Consider the following 21,784-nt stretch of genomic DNA (forward strand, 5'->3'; position numbering starts at 1 on the left):
CGTGGGGGGTGCCCCTTTTAGTGAGACAGCCCTTCTCGGGGGTCCACTCTCTCTCGGGGTCCGGCCCCTCCACCTCCTGGATCCGCACCTCTCTGAGCCTTAGCACGTCTGTCTCTGCCGTGGGCCCCCTCAGGGAGTCCACTCGCTCTGGACCCCCGGGGCCTCCACCCCCGAAGGGGTTGATGCAACCCTGTTCTCTAGACCGGAGTGACTCTCAGCCAGCATGAAACAGAAGGGTTTATTGAGAGTTGAACACAGCACAGGAAACTCTCTGACCCTCAGGCCTGGCCTCCCACAGCCCAGCACATCCCAGTCTCTCTGCATCCAGGTGGGCTCTGCCTGCTTCCCCTCTTCAGCCCGGAGCCCCCCTTGCTCGCAGCTGGGCATCCGAGATTCCCGGCCCCAGGCCCTGCCTCTGTCCATTGTCTTCCCTCCAGGTAAACAGAGTCGTAAACCGGGGCCTCCTCTCCTGCTTCTCCCTCTGGCTGGAACCGGCTGGTTAGGTCACTGGGTCCTCACTCTGCAGCCCATTGTCCTCCCACTGGCCAGAACCGGCTGCGTCTCCTCAGCTGGGCCTCTGGGTCGCCAGGTCACCGGTCGCTGGGGTATCCATCCTCCCGGCCACCGGCTGGGTCCCCACGTCCTCTCTCCGGTCCTCTGCAAAACACACTCCCTCTCCCCTCACCTCGTTAAACCAGTAACACCCAGGGAAACTGAGTCCCACCCCCTCCGCATGCAAACCATTGAAACTCCACAGAAAACAAGAAAACCCCCCACTTCGTCACAGTTAGGCACTGAAATAAATTGCCTAGGGAGGTTGTGAAGTCTTCGTCATTGGAGGCTTTTAAGAGCAGGTTGGACAAACACCTGTCAGGGATGGTCTGGATAATACTTAGTCCTGCCATGAATGCAGGGGACTGGACTAGGTGACCTCTCGAGGTCCCTTCCAGTCCTACGATTCTATGACACAAAAATATGAATTTTTAATATTGGCCTCATGTCTGTCCTCCTTTATGGAGCAGAGTTTTGGAAATGGGCAACAGAAATGAAGATCAGTACATCCCAAAGTAAATGCCTGCAGGAGATTTTCAGTGTCCATTGGAAAGAGGTTCTTCCAACATCAGAAATTCGAAAGAGAGCAAACCAACCTTAAAGCATCAAATATGGTAAGACCAAGATGATGGACATATTTAGGATGCGCATTAAGAATGTCACCAACACGACTTCCATGGCAAGTGATAATATGGACATCACCAGGAAAGAGAACAAGAGGGCAACCTAGAGAAACATGATGCAGGACCCTAGAGAGAGAAACCAGATCCATCAACATGACATTCAGAAGCCTGAACCGGACCAGAACAAGACCAAAATAAAGGTGGGAACTGCAGGATGCCATATGCACCTGGGGGTTCAGGAGGATACAGAAGAAGAAGAAAGCAGGGCGAGCCAGTGGAGGGACATACGGGGTGGGTGTGTAGTCCATGTGACAAGTCAGTATAATGATCTTTGCAGCAGCAGGATGAGTGGATTTTCAAAGGCAGAGAGGAGACTGCAGGAGTCAAATTGTGGGATGAAGTGGGCCTGAACAAGTTCAGCTGTGTGGCTGGAGAAGAAAGGCTGAGCTTAGAGATGTCGTGTAGGAAGGAGAGGCCAGACTTAGCCATGGCCTGGATGTGTGGCTCTAGAGAGGACTGGGTCAAAGATTATGCCCAAGCCACATAATGTCTGGGAGGCTGGTGGTGCCTGTTGAAAATTAAGAACATAAGAACGGCCAGACTGGGTCAGACCAAAGGTCCATCTAGCCCAGTATCCTGTCTGACAGTGGCCAATGCCAGGTGCCCCAGAGGGAATGAACAGAACAGGGAATCATCAAGTGATCCATCCCCTGTCACCCAATCTCAGCTTCTAGCAAACAGAGGCTAGGGCCACCATCCCTGCCCATTCTGGCTAATAGCCATTGATGGACCTATCCTCCGTGAACTTATCTAGTTATTTTTTGAACCCTGTTATAGTCCTTGCCAGAGGATGTTGTGAAGGCCAAGAGTTCCACAGGTTGACTGTGCATTGTATGAAAAAATACTTCCTTTTGTTTGTTTTAAACCTGCTGCCTATTAATTTCCTGAACCCCCTCTTCTGGCCTTCAAGCAACCCCCCAACCTCACCAAGCTCATCATCAGAAGCAATCTCCCCACAGACCAGGACACACCAACTCAAAGTGGCACCAGACCCTGCCAGAACTATAGATGGAAAACCTGCAGCCATATCTCCACTGTTACAATGATCAGCACCCCCCCATGACACACCTTTCAAGGTCCATGGGTCCTACACATGCCTATCACAACATGGGGTGTACCTCATCCGGTGCACTAAATGCCCCCAATAACAGCTATGTGGGTGAAACCAGACAATCACTGTGCACTCGAATGACCTCACACAGGAAAATGATAAAAGACAAAAACATCCTTTCACCTGTGGTGAACACGTCTCACAATGCAGCCACTCGATATCTGTCCTATCAGCCCTCGTCCTCACAGGAAACCAGCACAACTCTGTCAACAGACGAGCCTGGGAACTTTACATTCATAACTTTGCTAGACACCAAAAATCACGGACTGAACAGAGACACTGGATTTATGGCTCATTACAACCATCTGTAACCCACTAGCCCCCTTTTTGTCCAATGACTGCAGAGGTGTTAATGGGTCACCTCACCTAGCGGGTCCCTTAGAACGTGTGCTAACTGTTCCCCTTGCGTTTAGCTGTGACATGCTCCATACCTTCCCCCGCCCCGAGGAAGGGCGCTGTGTAGCTTGGAAGCTTGTCTCTTGCACCAGCAGAAGTTGGCCCAGGAAAAGCTATCGCCTCAGCCACCTTGTCTCTCTAAAAGGGCTAATGTGGCTTCTGGCTGTATAAGCCGGGGAATATCCAGCAGGACTAGGGAGGGGGTATTGCTGCCTTGTATACAGCGTTTGTGAGCCCATTGCTGGATGCTGTGTCCAGTTCTGGGGTTCACACTTCAAAAAAGACACTGACCAATTGGAAAGGGTTCAGGAGAGAGACTGTAGGAGCTCGGTCTGTTTAGTTCAACTAAGTGAAGGCTCAGGTATGACTCGATCCCAGTCTACGCGTACCTACGCGGGGAAGAGATTTCTGATAGTCGCTGGCTCTTTAATCCAGGAGGAAAAGGCTGAGCGAGATCCCGTGGCTGGACGCTGAAGCTGCCCGAAGTCAGGCTAGAAGTAAGGTGCAGATTGCTACGTTGGAACAGCTGATGTGGATTCTCCCTCGCGCGGAGTCTGGAGATCCAGCCTGGGCGTGTCTCTGGAGCAGACCCACCGCAGAGCTCAGCCAGATGTGTGGGGCTGGGATGTGGAATCCCTTGGGTGGGGTCTCTGGCCTCTTGCTCATAGGTCAAACTAGAGGATCATCGTGGTCCCTTGTGGCCTTATCTATGAACCGCACCCACATCTGTCAACATCTGGTCTGTGCAGCGTGGTGCCATCAGGTGCTGATGCAGGGGAAAGGCCCTTGACAAGATACCAGCAGGGTGGGTGAAAGGCGGGGGCTTGCACGTTCTGTGTTCAGACCTGCCAAGCCCTTTGTCTGTATGAGACTGGAGCTGGCCTCCCTGGGCAGTGCTGGTGCTTGCTGGTGACGCTCAGGTTTCTGGGCTCTGTACAATCCTTACCTCACTCAGCTTTCTGACGGTGCTGCTCTCCTGCTGCTGGCACTTGGAGTCGGGATTCCCTCCTGTACCACAGACACATTCCACTTTTACTCCTTCTTTGAGTGTCACTGGCACTTGTTGTAGGGTTTGGGGTGTTGGTGACACCCTGGGATCTGCTTTGCCCTTTATTATTGGTACTGGGTGCTTCAGTCATGGACCATGCGGTAGGCACTGGGGTGTGGATAAGTGCCAGGGCACAAGCAGGTACCTTGGGGCAGGCCGCTTTGTGTGGGGGCGGGGGCAGATGATTGGGGGTGGGTGCTGGAGTGGGGGCACTCATCTTCAGGTATGTTAGCAACAAGAAGAAAGTCAAGGAAAGTGTGAGCCCCTTACTGAATGAGGGAGGCAACTTAGTGACAGAGGATGTGGAAAAAGCTAACGTACTCAATGCTTTTTTTGCCTCTGTCTCCACGAACAAGGTCAGCTCCCAGACTACTGCACTGGGCAGCACAGTATGGGGAGGAGGTGACCAGTCCTCTGTGGAGAAAGAAGTGATTCAGGACTATTTAGAAAAGCTGGATGAGCACAAATCCATGGGGCCGGATGCGCTGCATCCGATGGTGCTAAAGGAGTTGGCGGATGTGATTGCAGAGCCATTGGCCATTATCTTTGAAAACTCATGGCGATCGGGGGAGCTCCTGGATAACTGGAAAAAGGCTAATGTAGTGCCCATCTTTAAAAAAGGGAAGAAGGAGGATCCGGGGAACTACAGGCCAGTCAGCCTCACCTCAGTCCCTGGAAAAATCATGGAGCAGGTCCTCAAGGAATCAATTCTGAAGCACTTAGAGGAGAGGAAAGTGATCAGGAACAGTCAGCATGGATTCACCAAGGGGAAGTCGTGCCTGACTAACCTAATTGCCTTCTATGAGCAGATAACTGGCTCTGTGGATGAGGGGAAAGCAGTGGATGTGTTATTCCTTGACTTTAGCAAAGCTTTTGATACAGTCTCTCACAGTATTCTTGCCAGCAAGTTAAAGAAGTATGGGCTGGATGAATGGACTATAAGGTGGATAGAAAGCTGGCTAGATCATCGCGCTCAACGGGTAGTGATCAATGGCTCAATGTCTAGTTGGCAGCCGGTATCAAGCGGAGTGCCCCAGGGGTTGGTCCTGGGGCCGGTTTTGTTCAATATCTTCATTAATGATCTGGAGGATGGCGTGGACTGTACTCTCAGCAAGTTTGCAGATGACACTAAACTGGGAGGAGTGGTAGATACACTGGAAGGTAGGGATAGGATACAGAGGGACCTAGACAAATTAGAGGATTGGGCCAAAAGAAATCTGATGAGGTTCAACAAGTGCAGAGTCCTGCACTTAGGACGGAAGAATCCCATGCACTGCTACAGACTAGGGACCGAATGGCTAGGCAGCAGTTCTGCAGAAAAGGACCTAGGGGTTACAGTGGACGAGAAGCTGGATATGTGTCAACAGTGTGCCCTTGTTGCCAAGAAGGCTAACCGCATTCTGGGCTGTATAAGTAGGAGCATTGCCAGCAGATCGAGGGGCGTGATCATTCCCATCTATTCGACATTGGTGAGGCCTCATCTGGAGTACTGTGTCCAGTTTTGGGCCCCACACTACAAGAAGGATGTGGAAAAATTGGAAAGAGTCCAGCGAAGGGCAACAAAAATGATTAGGGAGCTGGAGCACATGACTTATGAGGAGAGGCTGAGGGAACTGGGATTGTTTAGTCTCCAGAAGAGAAGAATGAGGGGGGATTTGATAGCTGCTTTCAACTACCTGAAAGCGGGTTCCAAAGAGGATGGATCTAGACTGCTCTCAGTGGTACCTGATGACAGAACAAGGAGCAATGGTCTCAAGTTGCAGTGGGGGAAGTCTAGGTTGGATATTAGGAAACACTATTTCACTAGGAGGGTGGTGAAGCACTGGAATGGGTTACCTAGGGAGGTGGTGGAGTCTCCTTCCTTGGAGGTTTTTAAGGCCCGGCTTGACAAAGCCCTGGCTGGGATGATTTAGTTGGGAATTGGTCCTGCTTTGAGCAGGGGGTTGGACTAGATGACCTCCTGAGGTCCCTTCCAACCCTGATATTCTATGATTCTATGATCCATTCCCTGTCGCCCATTCCCAGCTTCTGGCAAACAGGCCAGGGACACCATCCCTGCCCATCCTGGTTAATAGCCATTGATGGACCTATCCTCCATGAACTTATCTAGTTTTTCTTGAACCATGTTATAGTCTTGGCCTTCACAACATCCTCTGGCAAGGAGTTCCACCGGGTGCCTGTACGTTGTGTGAAAAAATACTTCCTTTTGTTTATTTTAAACCTGCTGCCTATTAATTTCATTTGGTGACCCCTAGTGCTTGTGTTATGTGACAGGATAAATAACACTTCCCTATTCACTTTCTCCATACCAGCCATGATTGTATAGACCTCTGTCATATCTCCCCTCGGTCGTCCCTTTTCCAGCTGAGCAGCCCGGTCTGTTCACTCTCTCCGCAGAGGGAAGCTGGTCCATCCCCCCCACGTGGTTGTTGCCCGTCTCTGCCCCGGTTGCGGTTCTGACACACATGTGCCCTGCGCCCAGGAGTCAGGTCTGGGGCGCGTCCTGCAGATGGAGGGGCCGGGGAGTGGGCTGCAGACCCAGGGGCCCCGGGGCAGGGGCTGCAGATGGAGGGGCCGGGGCGGGGGCTGCAGACGGAGGGGCCGGGGCGGGGGCTGCAGACGGGGGGGGGGGGGGGGGGCGGGGAGTGGGCTGCAGACCCAGGGCCCGGGGCGCATCCTGCAGACCCAGGGCCCGGGGAGTGGGCTGCAGACAGGGGGGCCGGGGAGGGGGCTGCAGACCCAGGGGCCCCGGGGAGGGGGCAGCAGACGGAGGGGCCGGGGCGCATCCTGCAGACGGAGGGGCCGGGGAGCGGGCTGCAGACGGAGGGGCCGGGGAGCGGGCTGCAGATAGGGGGGCTGGGGAGGGGGCTGCAGACCCAGGGGCCCCGGGGAGTGGGCTGCAGACTGGGGGGCTGGGGAGGGGGCTGCAGACGGAGGGGCCGGGGAGGGGGCTGCAGACCCAGGGGCCCCGGGGAGGGGACTGCAGACAGGGGGGCTGGGGAGGGGGCTGCAGACGGAGGGGCCGGGGCGCATCCTGCAGACGGAGGGGCCGGGGAGCGGGCTGCAGATAGGGGGGCTGGGGAGGGGGCTGCAGACCCAGGGGCCCCGGGGAGGGGGCTGCAGATAGGGGGCCGCCGGGGCGTGGGCTGCAGGGTCTCTGTGCGGCTGGGCTGTCTCACCGTCGAGCGGCTCTGCTGCCATCTGGTGGCTACTGCAGGCGTGTTACTGTAACCAGGCTGGGTGAGAGCAGGGGCGTGCACAGGAATTAAAATGTGGCTGCTTTTGGAGGGGCACAAAAGGGGGGGCCAAGGCCCCCCCCTTCTGCCCAAGACCCTGACCCTGGCCAAGCCAGAAGCTGGAGCAGGCCGGGAGCTGCGGACCCTCCACCTGCCCAGGGAATAACTGTGTCACTATGCAGTTTGGACTCTCAAGGGCAAGGTTTTCTAGGCATAAGCAAGAGACCCCCAGTGTTTTGCCGGAGTTAGCCCGAAGGGACACACAGAGTTTGCTTATTATAGAAGCTCCTATTGCTTTTTGAAACCTAAGATTGTAACTCATTTGTGTGTTTGTGTTTCCCCGCTTTAACCTTGTAAATAACTCGTTTCCTTTTCCTAGTTAATAAATCCTAATTAATCCTGGTTAATTAACCCTAGTTAATAAATCTTCAGATTGTTTACTATGGGATTGGCTACAAGCGCTGTCTGTGGGGGAGCTCTAAGGTGCAGCTGACCTGGGGAAGTGACTGGCCCTTTGGGCTGGGGAGTGACCTGAGTGTTGCTGTGATTTTTGGTGTAAGAGGCACCTCTCGCAAAGGCAGGTGTGCGTAGGCGGCAAGAGAGACGGGTGCCCCGGGGGACTGTCTGACTCCATGGTCAGGCTGTTACCGAGCCTGAGGATTTCCCACGGCTGGTGGATCGAAGTGCAGAACTCACTGCCTGTGGGCACTTTGTGCCCTGCCCCGAGGGTGGCGCTGTGCTCTGGCCCCCGCAGGACAGCTTGGCATGTGCATTGCTGTGTGTTACTGCAGAGCTGGCCCTGCGCAAGCAGCCAGTGCTCTGGGCAGCAACTTGGGCGCGGGGGCCCTATAAGGGGCTCAGACAATCTGAACGAAGCGGCAGCTGTGCCCCTCGGGGTGCTGCCATCCTCCCGGCCCTCCCAGCCCTTTCGCCTTGCTGCACGTAGCTTTGAGTGTTGTGCCTGGTCCTGCCCTGGCAGCTAGCCGTGTGCTGCGGGCACTGCTCGGGCAGCCATCACAGCGCCCCAGGAGTGCAGGCCACGGGCAGCTGCATGGGGCGGGAGCCTGGGAAGGACGGAGGGGTCAGAGTGGGCAGTCAGCTGAACAGGAGTCCTGGGCCGTGCTGAGGCACACGGGGCCAGTGCGATCCGGGATGTGTGCGCAGGAGCAGGGTGGGATTGGTACCTCTGCGCATTCATGCATCCAGCACGGCTGCGAGCTGGGGAACGGCTGGCTCGGCGGTAGCCAGCGGGAAAGGATCTGGGGGTTCTAGTGGCTCACAAATGGAATATGACCCAACGTGATGTAGCTGTGAACATGGTTCCTGTCGTTCTGGGGCGTATTAACGGGAGTGTCGTGTGTACGACACGGGAGGTCGTTGTCCTGCTCTGCTCAGCACGGGTGAGGCCCCAGCTGGAGTCCTGGGTCCAGTTCTGGGCACTGCGCTTCAGGAAAGATGTGCACAAACTGGAGAGAGGCCAGAGGAGAGCGACAAAATGATGGAAGGTTGGAAAACCGGACTCTGAGGGAAGGTGAAAAGAGGGGGCGTTTAGTCTGGAGAACAGAAGGCTGAGTGGGGGCTGAGGACAGCCTGCGGATACCCTAAGGCTGTTACACCGAGGGCGGGGGTCAGTTGTTCTCCATGTGCATGGGAGGCTCGGTGAGCAAAGAGACTGAGGTTCCATCTTAGGACACCCTTAGGACACCCTGTCTAGCTCCAAGGGTAGAGAGGAAAGGGAGGGCAGCACAGTGGTCAGGGCCTGGCCTTGGCCTGGGAGACCAGGGCTTGATTCCCTGCTCCGCCAGACTCCCTGTGTGACCTGGGGCAAGTCACTTGGTCCCTCTGTGACTCAGTTCCCCATTGGTGCCATGGGGATACCAGCCCTGCCCGGCCACTTGGGGTGGGGCTGGGCTGATGTGCGGGTGTAGCCAGGGAGGCACAGGGGTGTAGCTGGGCCCGTGGGAGGCCGTAGCCAGCAGCGGCGCGGGGGTGTAGCCGGGCCCGTGGGAGGCTGTAGCCAGCGGGGCTGTAGCTGGGCCAGTCGGAGGCTGTAGCCAGGGAGGCACAGGGGTGTAGCTGGGGCAGTGGGAGGCTGTAGCCAGCGGCACCGCGGGGGTGCAGCTAGGCCAGTGGGAGGCTGTAGCCAGCGGGGGTGTAGCTGGGCCCGTGGGAGGCCGTAGCCAGCGGCGGCGCGGGGGCGTAGCTGGGCCCGTGGGAGGCCGTAGCCAGCAGCGGCGCGGGGCTGTAGCCGGGCCCGTGGGAGGCTGTAGCCAGCGGGGCTGTAGCTGGGCCAGTCGGAGGCTGTAGCCAGGGAGGCACAGGGGTGTAGCTGGGGCAGTGGGAGGCTGTAGCCAGCGGCACCGCGGGGGTGTAGCTAGGCCAGTGGGAGGCTGTAGCCAGCGGGGGTGTAGCTGGGCCCGTGGGAGGCCGTAGCCAGCGGCGGCGTAGCTGGGCCCGTGGGAGGCCATAGCCAGCGGCGGCGCGGGGGTGTAGCTGGGCCAGCGGGAGGCTGTAGCCAGGGCGGCGCGGGGGTGTAGCTGGGCCAGTGGGAGGCTGTAGCCAGGGCGGCGCGGGGGTGTAGCTGGGCCAGTGGGAGGCTGTAGCCAGCGGCGCCTCTGGGGTGTAGCTGGGCCAGCGGGAGGCCGTAGCCAGCGGCGGCGTGGGGGCGAAGCCGGGCCCGCGGGCGGCCGTAGCCAGCGGCGCTGCGCGGGTGTAGCCGGGCCCGCGGGCGGCCGTAGCCAGCGGCGCTGCGCGGGTCTAGCCGGGCCCGTGGGAGGCCGTAGCCAGCGGCGTTGCGCGGGCGTAGCCAGGCCCGTGGGAGGCCGTAGCCAGCGGCGCTGCGCGGGCGTAGCCGGGCCCGTGGGAGGCCGTAGCCAGCAGTGGCGCGGGGGCGTAGCCGGGCCCGTGGGAGGCCGTAGCCAGCGGTGGCGCGGGGGCGTAGCAGGGCCAGCGGGCGGCCGTAGCCAGCGGCGGAGCGGGGGCGTAGCCGGGCCCGTGGGAGGCCGTAGCCAGCGGCGGCGCGGGGGCGTAGCCGGGCCCGTGGGAGGCCGTAGCCAGCGGCGGCGCGGGGGCGTAGCTCGGCCCGTGGGAGGCCGTAGCCAGCGGCGGCGCGGGGACAGAGACGTGGAAAACTCAGAGATCTGCTGGTGAAAAGTGCTGGGTAGAAAGGGGAGTTGTTACTGATAAGCACCCAGTCTGGGCTTGGGGTTTCTGAGAACGGGTTGGACAAGCCCCTGTCAGGGAGGGTGTCGGTAACGGTCGGACTTGGTGAGCTCTCGAGGTCCCTTCCAGCGTGTGATCCCGTGGCTGGGGAGAGCCGTGCTGGAGCGCTGTCGGGGCTGGGCCCACATTTCAAAGGGGTGCTGAATAAGGGGAGAGGGTGCAGAGCAGAGCCCCAGAAAGGATCTGAGGGCTGGAGCCTGGTGGGGAGAGGCACTCAGCCCCCGGAGGGGAGACTCGGTTAGCATGTGGGTACCGTCCTGTGGACACCAGCGGCGGGGCAGGTAGCTGAGAGAGTCCGGACAGGACCGACGGCAGGACGTTAAAACCCAGCTAACTCAGGGACGTGTTGGGCCCAAACTTCCAAGTGAGGGAGGAACCCGTGGAGCGGTGGGGTCTCCCTACTTGACTGTCTCCAGAGCCAGGCGGGTACCTGCTGGAAGATGCTTGGCCAGTCCGGGCTAAGTGGGTGAGATTCCCTCCCCTGTGCGGTGCAGGAGCTCAGACGAGACGACTGAAGGGTCCCTTCGGGCCCTGAACTCTGGGTGTCTGGGGGAGAGGGCGGCCAAGGCAGGACTCTGCAGCACTCCTGCCCCTGATTCCTCCAGGCTGCAGTCCCTGACTCATGCCCACCCCGGCTCGCCTGCCCTCACATCTCGAGCACCCACGCCTCCTCACAGTACCGCAGAGCCCAGCCCAGGGATCCTAGCCATGGGTGCTGGGGGCGCCATTGCACTCTATTGTTTAAATGGGGGTTCATGCCCCCCACTTGTGAGAACCCCCCTTGGCCTCTGACTGGAGCAGAGCACTTCCCTTGGCCAGCTGGATGGGCTTGGCCCCCCCCACGTTCGCAGTCCCTGGTGTGCCCCTGGGTCCAGGCAGCCGGAGAGCAAGTGTCAAGGAGGCCCGGCGTGCGCGGAGGGGAAACCCAGCTGTTCCGATTGCCCTGCCGGTCGCCGTGCTGCCAGCTGTGCCGGGACTCCTGGGGGCGGGAGTGCCAGTTCTGCACCCTGCTCCTCCCTGGGTTCAGGGCAGGCTGGCCTGTGGCTCTAGGGAGGAGCCGCTGTGGCAGCGGGGGAGCTGTGCTGGTGCTGAGGGGAGGGACGGGGGGCGGGCGCGGTCTCTGGCCTCCTGCCCTCTGCTCCCTTGGCAGCAGCTGGGGTGGGTGCGGGGCCGTGGCCCCTGGCTAGGGGAGGTCTGTGTGTGCAGGGCCTGGCTCCCGTTCCAGGGCAGGATCCAGCCCCGGAGTTTGTGGCACGCCGGCCGGCCGGGGGCCAGGTCTGGGCTTGCAGGCACAGTGTGAGCGGAGGAGCTGAGCGAAGGTGCACGGAGCCGAGCCGGAGCGCTGGGGCGGCTGACAGTCTGCGCTGCCCCGGCCAGGCCGGGCCGGGGCGCGTCTGGGGCATGGGGCAGGGAGAGCCCAGCAGCTGACCATGGCTGAGGGCTGGCTGTGGAGCTCCCGGCCCGGGGCTGCGTGCCCCCGCAGGGCCGTGAGCATGTGCGAGTCGCTGGACCTGCGGGGCGACCCGGCGGTGCAGGCTGCCCTCACGGCCGCCCAGCAGCAGAAGAGACGGCCCAAGAGCCTGTGCTCGGTGGGCAACGGGCTAGGCCCTGGCGCCCTGCTGCTCCCAGCGCCCCCCGCCAGAGCCCGCAGCGGCTTGCTGGACTTCTTCAGGCTGCGGCCTCCCCGCCGGCGGGAGGAGGGGGGCCTGGCTCATGGGGCAGATGGGGCGCAGCGCCTGCGCCCAGCCAGCATGACCTGCCTGCCCTCGGGGCGGCAGCCACCTGCTGCCGAGGCCTCGGGCTTCCTGCGGGGCAGCTCCCTGTGGGGCAGCGGGCGTTGGAACCTCTTCCGGGGCAGCGGCCGCAGCAGCCCCGGCCCCAGGAGGAACTTCAGCTCCCTGCGCAAGAGCTTCAGCTTCCGCCTGCGGCGCGGCCAGGAGCTGCGGCGCTCGGAGTCGGGGGGGCTTCTGCGCCCGCCGCGCCTCCGCACCAAGAGCGAGGGCGACGCCAGCTCCCTGCACACCTGCCCCAGCAAGCGGGACCTGCTGTACCCGGAGCTGGGGCGAGCCGGCGGGAAGCCGTGCTCAGGCTCCAGCCAGGCCGGCGGCCTCTGGAAACTCCTCACCGGCCGCTTCCGCAGGCGGGACCGGGGAAGCGCCGCTCCCCAGGAGTCCCCCCGAGGCGCCGAGCCCCTCCTTGTGGCCGTGGGGGGCAGCCCGCTGCGAGCATTGGGTAAGTGCTGCCCGCCTCCGGTGCCGTGGGGAGGAGCCTAGGCTGCTGGGGAGGGGCAGGTGGGCTGGGCAGCTGGGGAGACACGCCCTGGGCCGGGGGGCAGCGAGAGCCTGCCCCAGTGAGAGTGTGGGGCTCAGGGGGGTGGTGAGAGCCGTCCCCAGTCACAGCCCCGGCCTGTGGGGCTGTGGGAGGGGTGGTGAGAGCCTGCCCCAGTGAGGGCCCCAGGCCTGTGGGGCTGTGGGAAGGGTGGTGAGAGCCGTCCCCAGTGAGGGCCCCTGGCCTGTGGGGCTGTGGGAGGGGTGGTGAGAGCTGTCCCCAGTGGGGGCCCCGGCCTGTGGGGCTGTGGGAGGGGTGGTGAAAGCCGTCCCAGTGAGGGCCCCAGGCCATGGTCACAGTTGCTGGGGGGTGACCCATTTGGGCCCTTCTCTGCACTGGGGCTGAAATGCTGGTTCCTGTAGCCCTGGTCTCATTGCCTGGCTCTGGCGCTGCCATAATGCGGATGGGTGAGAGCGGGGGAGGGGTGTTGTGTGTGTGTGTGTGGGGGGGGGGGGGCGCTGGGCTGGATCCCACCTCCCAAGGGGAGTCTGCGGTGCTGTCGTCACAGGTGCTGAACGAACAGCGGCTCGTTTGGTCCCCTGGGCGCTCTCCAGGGAGAGGTGCCCCACCCCCCCGAGTGGTTCAGCAGGAGCGGGCAGGGCCATGTAGCTGTGGTGAGAACGGGGGGCGAAGGGCATGGAGCACAAGGCCACAGGGAGGTTCTCTGGCTCGCGCGCCGGTTGGAGGGCTCTAGCAGGGCTGGCCACACGCGCTGAATGAGGTTCCTGGGCAGTGCGCGGGCTGGGGCTGGGCCTGACACACCCAGCCTGTCTCAGAGCTTCCTTCCCCGGGCAGCGCAGGAGCCGCTCTGGGCATCTCCCTGACAGGGTCTGCGCTGGCCCCCTCTCCCTGGCGGCGGCTGGCTCACCCCCAGGCCCCCGCTGGGCAGAGCTGTGGCAGGGCAGTGCCGTGGGCATGGGCGGACGAGGCCGTTCTCACGGCCTGCTTTTCCCTGGCCTGTTCTACACGAGTCAGACTGGACGGTCACAGGGGTCCCTTCTGGCCCGGGAATCTGACACTCCCCCTCGTCGCCTGTGGGGCCCTGGCAATGAACGACCACAAGGTCTGTGTGGACAGAAGCAGGTGCTGTCACTCGCCGTCTGTCCCACAGCTCGCGCCGCCTTGGGCCTGCTCCTTCCTCAGAGCCTAGGGCTCCTCTGGCCTGCTGGAGCCATGGCACGGAGCAGCCCCGGTGCTGAACCCGCCCAAGGCGGCTCTGACCCGGGTTTGGGCGAGAGGCTGGCAGTGACCTGCAGCCTCGCGGGTGCCCAGCCCGGAGTGGGGGTGGGAGGGGCGCCCTGGCTGGGGTGGCACTGGGCTAGGCGGAGGACAAGGGCTGCAGGGTGGTGCATGCTGGCAGGTGGGCAGAGGCGGGGTGTCGGGCTGCTCTCACAGATGGGTCCCCAGCGGGTCAGGGCACCACGTTTGCCAGGCGCCTGCTCGGACCCAGGACTCCTCTGGTTTCCGTCCTGCTCTTGGCTCAGAGCTGCTCTCTCCTGTCGGCGACTGACTGGGACCAGCCAGGGGGCCTCGGGCCATTTCTACTCCCTATGCTCTGGGCAACCCTGGAGCCAGCTCTGGGCCTGGGAAGCGTCACAAGAGGGAGCGGGCTAGAGCTGCCGAGCTGGGTGAGCAGCGAAGGGATGGCAGCATGGGCTGGGTCAGGCAGTCACTGGGGCTCTTATCCTGGGGCCCCTGGTGCTGACGCCATCATCCTCTGTGCTTCTCTCACCTCCCAGGGGAGGGTCTGGCTGGGCTCTGTCGGCACAGACGAGCCCCAGTTCCCTGATGGGGCAGGTCTCCGGGCTCCCTGGGGCTGCCTCCTGGCATGTCCCCTGGCTGGAGCTGGTGGGCTCCGAGGCAGGAGGTTCCCAGGCTGCAGCGAGGCAGCGCTCATGGCTCAGGAATGTGGGTGCGTCCCAAACAGAGGAGGGTTTGGCCCCTTCCCTTGCAGCGGGGGACCTGTTACTACTTGCCAGCCGCCCCATGCAGGAACTGCCTCCCAAGCACGGCTGCGGCTTGGACCAGAGCGTGTGACTGGGGAGCCGTCTGCAGCACCGAGGAACAGAGGATGAAGGAGGGAGCCCGTCAAACAACCCAGATCTCTCTCTGTTAATGAGATCACCCCTTTGTTGGTAACGGTGTCGGCACAAAGACTTAAACGTCTGTAAGGCACTTGTGTTGGTCCCACGTGACATCTGGATTAAACATAGAACGATATAAAATTAACCTGGCACGCGTTCGATGGATTAAAAACTGGCTCTCAGAATGTAGCTGGGAATCATCCTGCAGCGGGTCTGTTTCTAGGGGGTCCCTCCACTGTTGAGCGTTTTTATCAGTGACCTGGAAGAAAACATAAACTCCCCACTGAGGGTTTGCAGGTGACACACAGACTGGGGTGGGGGGGTAGGGAAGAGGACAGGGCACTGGCAGAGTGATCGGGAGCACTTGCTAAATCAGGCACTAGTATCAATATGCGTTTGAATACAGGCAATGTCAAGTCATACCTCTAGGAAGAACGGCTGTGGGCCATACGTGCAGGACGTGGGACCCTATCCTGGGAATCGGACTCTGACAAGGACTTGGGGATGGTGGGGGTAGATAATCAGCTGAACATGAGCTTCCGGTGCGATGCTGTAGCTAGGGGCTAATGCATCCTAGGGACTCTCAGAGAGGAGAGGTGATTTTACCTCTGCCTGGCACTGGTGCGACCGCTGCTGGAATCCTGGGTCTGCACTCCCAGAAGGCTGTTGATAAATTGCAGCGGGTTCAGAGAAGAGGCCCGGGGGATGGTGATAGTGCCAGACTCACGGAGCCCAGTCTGTTTCGCTAACGAAGAGAAGGTGATCACAGTCGGTAAGTACCGACGTGGAGACCCGACAGGGCTGTTCAGTCGGTCAGACAGAGAGCTGGGCCCTGCGTGCTGGGAGGATGAATAGACTCCTGGTTGTGAGGCCGGAAGGTTTAGGCTGAGCTCCTGTGCAGGCCATAGGACTCCCCAGGATAATTCCGGTTGGAACTAGAGCTTAGCTTTACAAGGCATCCAGTCTTGATTTAAACAGTGCCAGTAATGGAGAAACCACCACAACCCTTGGTTAGCTGTGGAAAGCTGCCTGCTGTGTCTCGCACGTGAGCACCCACCTCAGGGCAGGCTGGCAAGGAGCCGCGCACAAACCCATCCTGGCCGTGAGTTCTGTGCTTCGCGAGTGTGAACTCCTCAGGACTGCAGCAGCCTGGCCGTGGAGTCGCCGACAGTCGCCTTGGTATCCAGTCTGCCTCAGCGCCCAGCAGAGCCTGCCTGTGATAGATGGACGGGTCCCCGCAAGAGTCAGGTTACAGCTGGGTTAGTCTGTGTCAGTAAAAACAACGAGGACCCTGGTGGGACCTTAGAGACGGGCATCTGATGAAGTGGGTTCTAGCCCACGAAAGCTTGTGCCCAAATAAATGTGTTAGTCTCTAAGGTGCCACAAGGACTCCTCTTTGTTTTTAGCAATATTCAGGTAGAAAGGGCCAGGTCAGTTGTGCCTTAGCTCTTACATCAAAAAGACAAGGCAATCCTGTAAAAAACTAGCGACAGACATGTTAACGAGGAAAAGGAAACGAGTTATTTATGAGGTTAAAGCAGGTGAACGAACACACACACACACGAGTTTCAGTCTTAAGTTTCAAAAAGTAATAGAAGCGTCTAGAATCAGCAAGCCGTGTGTGACCTTTAGGGCTAGCCCAGGCTGAGAACGGGGGATCCCTTGTTTGTGCCTGGAATCCCCCCCCCCCCATGCAGCACAGAGATCCAGGGGGTTTTATTTCCCTCCTCCTGTGTGCTCTGAGCTGCAAACTCAGCTGACTGGAGGAGTCCCCTTGCACGACTCGTCCTCATGGGAATGGGGGGGGGGAGGGCAAAACAACAAACGTCTTTTGTCCTCCCACAATTGTCGGTCTGCTGTCGATGGCCGTTTCCTGTTGGGCAGGATGTAACGCCTCTGCTGGAGAGCAGCGCTGCGCGCTAGGTTAACGTCTCCTGTCTGGTGACGTACACTGACACGGAGGCTCACAATACAACCGCTCAGATAACACCTCACAACACGGGGTACGGCCGTTCTAAGGGAGGTTAATGTCGGTCGCAGTTTACAAGCATTCCATACAGTCTGACCACTAGCCACGTTCTGTGATTCTGTTCTAACAATGCTAACACCCTGGTGAGCCAGCTGGAGCCCGGCTAGGTATCTGTCAGTGCTCAGTGAGACACAGGGTCCTTGGCAGGAGCTGGCACCTGGTCTGCCAGCGTCACAAGTTGTTCCACTGGTTCATTATCCTCACTGTCCAAAGATGTACACGTTCTTTCCAGTCTGTATTCGGCTAGCTTCAGCTTCCAGCCACTGGATCGGGTCAGACCTCCCTCTGCTAGACGGAACAGCCCATTGCCAGGTGTTTGTTCCGCATGTCGGTAGCTGTAAACTGCGATCAGATCACCCAGAACCTGCTCTTTGTTCAGCTAGAGAGTGAGCTCTTCGAGCCTGTCGTAAGGCAGGTTTTCCAATCCTTCTCTAAACCCTCTGCAATGTATCCACATCCTTCTTGCACTGCGGACAGGAGAACTGGACACCATATCCCAGCAGCGTCGCACCAGTGTCAGACACAAAGGTAAAATAACCTCTCTGCTCCTCCTCGAGATTCCCGCTCTTACCTCCTAGGATGGCATTAGCCCTTTTGGCCACAGTGTAGCACGGGGGGTACTCTTGTTTAGCTGATTATCTGCCATGACCCCCAAGTCCCGATTCCCAGGCTAGAGTCCCCCATCCTGTAAGCATGGCCATCATTCTTTGTTCCTGGTTGTATTATTTTACATGGGCCAGATTGAAATGCATATTGTTTAGTTGCTCCCAGTTTACCAAGTGATCCAGATCAGGCTTTGGTCTGTATCCTGTCCTCTTCATCATTTACCGCTTCTCTAATCTTTGCTTACAAACTTGGGTCAGTGATGACAAACATGTTAAACAACAGGGCCAAGAACCGATCCCTGTGGAACCCCACTAGAAATACTACCACTCAATGATGATTCCCTGTTCACAGTTACATTTTGAGACCTGGTGGGTGAGGTGATATCTTTTATTGGACCAACTTCTGCTGGTGAGAGAGACGAGCTTTCAAGATTACCCAGAGCTCTTCTTCAGGTCTGTGTAGCTCGAAAGCTCGTCTCTCTCCCCAACAGAAGTTGGTCCAATAAACAATATCACCTCACCCCCCGGTCTCTCCAATATCCTGAGACCAACTCAGCTACAACAACACTACATGTGACATTTGGAGACTTATCAGTCAGTCAGCTTTTAATCCATTGAATGGGCACCAGGTTAATTCTTCATTTGTTCTAGTTTCTTGAAGTGTTATGTGGGATCAAGTCAAATGTCTTCTAGAAGTCCAAGTCTATTACATCAATGCTATTTTTATCGGTCAAACTGGTAATCTCATTAAAAGAAGATAACTGGTTAGTTTGACAGGCTCCATTTTTCATAAACTGGTGTTGATTGACATTAATTACATTACCCTCCTTTAATCCTTTATTGATTGAGTCCCAGGTCAGCCACTCCATTATTTTGCCCAGGATCAGTGCAGACTGATAGATTTACGATTACCTGGGTCATCCCATTTACCCTTTTTAAATATTGGCACATCAGTAGCTTTCTTGTAATCCTCTGGAATTTCCCCAATGTTCCAAGACTTACTGAAAATCAACATTAATGGTCCAGTGAGCCCCTCAGACAGCTCTTTTAAAACTCTTGGGTGCAAGTTATCTGGACCTATTGATTTAAAAATTATTAACTTTAGTAGCTGCTGTTTAACCTCCTCCTGTAGTATCCTCCTGATGTCATCGTCATCATTGCCGTGCTATGATTACATCCTCTATTTTGCCCCAAATACAGAACAGAAATATGTATTGAACACTTCAGCCTTTTCTGCATTATTGATAATTCTACCATTTCCATCTAGTAATGGACCATTGTTAGGGTTCTTTTTGTTCGTAATATACTGAAAAAACACCTTCTTCTGGCCAGAGATTCCTCCTTGTATCCTTTTTCTTCCCTTATCACTTTCTACAAGTCCGATCTTCTGATTTATATTCATTAATATACGCTTCCCCTTGCTTCCATTTGTTATCTGTTGTTTTTTTATTTTTTGTTGCCTTTTGCTTCCCTTCTGAACTGAGTTGTCATTTTAGCTAGTGCAGCCTTCCCTTTTGATTGTGGACTTGTGGCTTTTGGGGCATGTAGCAAAATGTTCTTAAATAAATAATTCCAAATGGTCATTTATATTTTCAGTTTGAATTCTTCCTCCGAGGTGAGGTGGCTGATAATTGTTTTCAGCTTTGTGAAATTGGCCTTCTGAAAGCCCCAAGTATATAGATTGATATATACTGATAGATCTACAATTACCTGGGTTGTCCCATGTATATTACTGATCTGGACTTTAGTTTGTTTGCACATAACGAACTTGATTAAGAACCACTCACTTTTAGTTCTGTGACCGGCTCCTCACTTCTGTCAGGATAGGTGCAATATAGAACTCCCCGATGCTGGATCTCCCCCTTTTAGAGTCGGACCTTCGGGAAGCTTGGCTGTGTGAAATAGAAGGATTTGCTGGGACGAGAGTGCTTTCCACAGCTAATGGGAAGTGGCTGGGAGAAGAGGAAGATTTTTCACCTTACTCACGTACAGTGAAATCATGAAATGCTCCCATGCACCATCTCTTACGCATGTCGCACTGGCCTGCCAAGGGAAACGTTAACATTAGCTGGAGAGCATTGAGTAGGAGAAGGGAGATATGGTGCCTTTCACATACAGCATTGGGAGAGACTGTTACGATGTCCGGTGCTGTGTCCGCACTTCAAAAGAGATGCGGACAAATTGGAGAGGGGTCAGAAAAGAGCCACAAGAATGATCTGCGGTCTGGGAACCTGTCTTCGAGTGAGACCCCGAAGGAGCTCGATCGACCTGGCTTTACTAGAGAAGGTTACGGGTGACTGGGCCATGGTGTATAAAGCCTCCCTAGGGAGGAGATGGCTGAGAGCAGACGTCTCTCTAACCTGGCAGACAAAGGCAGCATGAGAACCGGTGGCACGACAGTTTCAGGCTCCGATTTCTGGTAGTGAGGGTAACTCACCATGGGAGCAGATCGAAGTGGGGATTTCCCGTGATGTTTCCATGAAGGACACTCACCTGGCCAGGGATCCTGGTTACAAATCCACTCCTGAAGCAGCGCAGAAGACACCAGGTGTGCACGTCAGCTACCGGTGCTGTCTGGCTGGTGTGGCGGGGTCCTTAAAGAACGGGCTGACACTGACCCATATCAACAAATGCCAGGGTTGCAGAGCGGGGTGTGTTCTGGAGCATGCGAGGGAAGAGACGCACCGCTGAGGTGCCTGGCTTTGCAGCATGCCTGACTCGCTGGACCGCTGGGTGATCCTGCCTCCAAGGTGGGAATTCTCCTCCCTTCTGGTTCACCTGGCTGCGCCCAGTTGTCACTTCTGTGGGTGGCCCTTGGAGTGGTGAGGGGAGCTTGGCGCAGCTTCCAGGAGGAGGGTGTAGTTGTCCCAGGCATCTGTGACTGCTCAACCACAGGAACCAAGTCCCCAGCCCCATGCGGGAACACAGTGAAACATCTGCTGCATCCCCTGGTGCGATGCTGCACCCAGCCCTTACGTGGAAGCGGAGTCCTGCCTGGGGAGCGGTGTCCTGCTGCCTCTCCCCGTGGTGCGGGGGAGCCGGGCTCCCCCCGACACTCCGGTATTCTGCTGCCTCTCCCTGTGGTGCCGCGGAGCCAGGCTCCCCCGGACACTCCGGTGTCCTGCTGCCCCTCCCCGTGGTGCCGGAGAGCCGGGTTCCCCCCGACGCAGGGCTGGCTCCAGGCACCAGCCTACCAAGCAGCTCCGGCCGGCCGGGGAGAGCGGGGCCGCGGCCGGGCTTGCCGCCCTTCCCCGGCGCTCCGGCCTGTCGGGGAGAGCGTGGCCGCGGCTGGGCTCTCCGCTCTCCTCCCGGCGCTCCGGCCAGTCGGGGAGAGCGGGGCCCGCAGCCGGGCTTGCCGCCCTCCTCCTGGCGCTCCACCCGTGGTGCCGGGGAGCCGGGCTCCCCCCGACGCCCTGGTGTCCTGCTGCCCCTCCCCGTGGTGCCGGGGAGCCGGGATCCCCCGACGCTCCGGTGTCCTGCTGCCCCTCCCCGTGGTGCCAGGGAGACGGGCTCCCCCCGACGCTCTGGTGTCCTGCTGCCCCTCCCTGTGGTGCCGGTGAGCCGGGCTCCCCCTGAGGCTCCGGTGTCCTGCTGCCTCTCCCCGTGGTGCTGGGGAGCCGGGCTCCCCCGACACTCTGGTGTCCTGCTGCCCCTCCCCGTGGTGCCGGGGAGCCGGGCTCCCCCTGAGGCTCTGGTGTCCTGCTGCCCCTCCCCGTGGTGCCGGGCTCCCCCTGAGGCTTGGCTCCTTTGGAGCTGGGCTCAGTTGGCGCTCTGGGGACACAGCAGGTTTGTTCAGCCTCTGGCCTAGTTTTAGGGGTGGGATTTCAGTGCCCGGAGGTTCAATGTGCTGATTAGTCCCTCAGTGACTCCAGAGTTAGGTAATTATTAAGTGCCCTCCTGTGGCAGGGCTGCCAGTCCGTGTCTGCGTGGGGAGGAGATGCCTGCGCACAGCAATTGGCCGGCTGAGCAGCACCTGCTGCCACTGCTAGCTGCAGAAAGGTCACCAGTCCGAGGAGCAGCCTGGGCCGTGCAGCCTGCGTCCTCTCCCCAACCCCCCCTCCCGCCTGCTGCGTAGCTGCCCAGAGCTTCCAGACAGAGCTCGGGGGGCTGTTGTACATGGTAGAGGCAGAAGGAACCGTCTGGTGTCCTGCGCACACGGGCCAGAGCCTTCTGTTGGGTTAATTTCAGTGGAATACTGAGGCCCGAAGTCCCGTGTTACCATGCCCCTGTCCCTGTCCAGCACTGACCAGCGAAATGGTTCAGGGCTTGGAGTGCGGAGACCTTGGCCTGCTTGGCCCCATGGTAATCTCTGTAACCGGCTAGCAAAGACCCAGAAAATGCAGGAAAACAGCTAGAGCTTATGAACTGCAGAACATTGAGTGAGGCGCGTCTGGAGCCATGTCCCGTGTTGCCTTTCCCAGGGAGCTGCGAAGGAGCTCTCCCTCCCTGTGTGACGGTCGCTAAGGTGATGTTAAAGATGGTGGTAACTG

The 21,784-nt window shown here is 58.5% G+C and overlaps 1 protein-coding gene across 3 annotated transcripts in view; it reads left to right on the forward strand.

Annotated features, from left to right (window-relative positions):
• Positions 1 to 21,784, forward strand: part of AGAP3 (ArfGAP with GTPase domain, ankyrin repeat and PH domain 3) — a 213,330-nt gene that overhangs the window by 49,642 nt on the left and 141,904 nt on the right. Inside the window, exon 1 of one of the 3 annotated variants that reach the window (XM_065399673.1) lies at positions 11,679 to 12,480. The exons of the other annotated variants lie outside the window; for them this stretch is intronic. Within the exon in view, the coding sequence (XP_065255745.1) occupies positions 11,679 to 12,480 (802 nt within the window). Of the gene's footprint in view, positions 1 to 11,678; positions 12,481 to 21,784 lie in introns of those variants that run through there. 3 annotated transcript variants of the gene reach the window in all.

The sequence above is a fragment of the Emys orbicularis genome, chromosome 2 (genome assembly GCF_028017835.1).
Source record: "Emys orbicularis isolate rEmyOrb1 chromosome 2, rEmyOrb1.hap1, whole genome shotgun sequence".
In the NCBI taxonomy this organism is placed as follows: Eukaryota; Metazoa; Chordata; order Testudines; family Emydidae; genus Emys; species Emys orbicularis.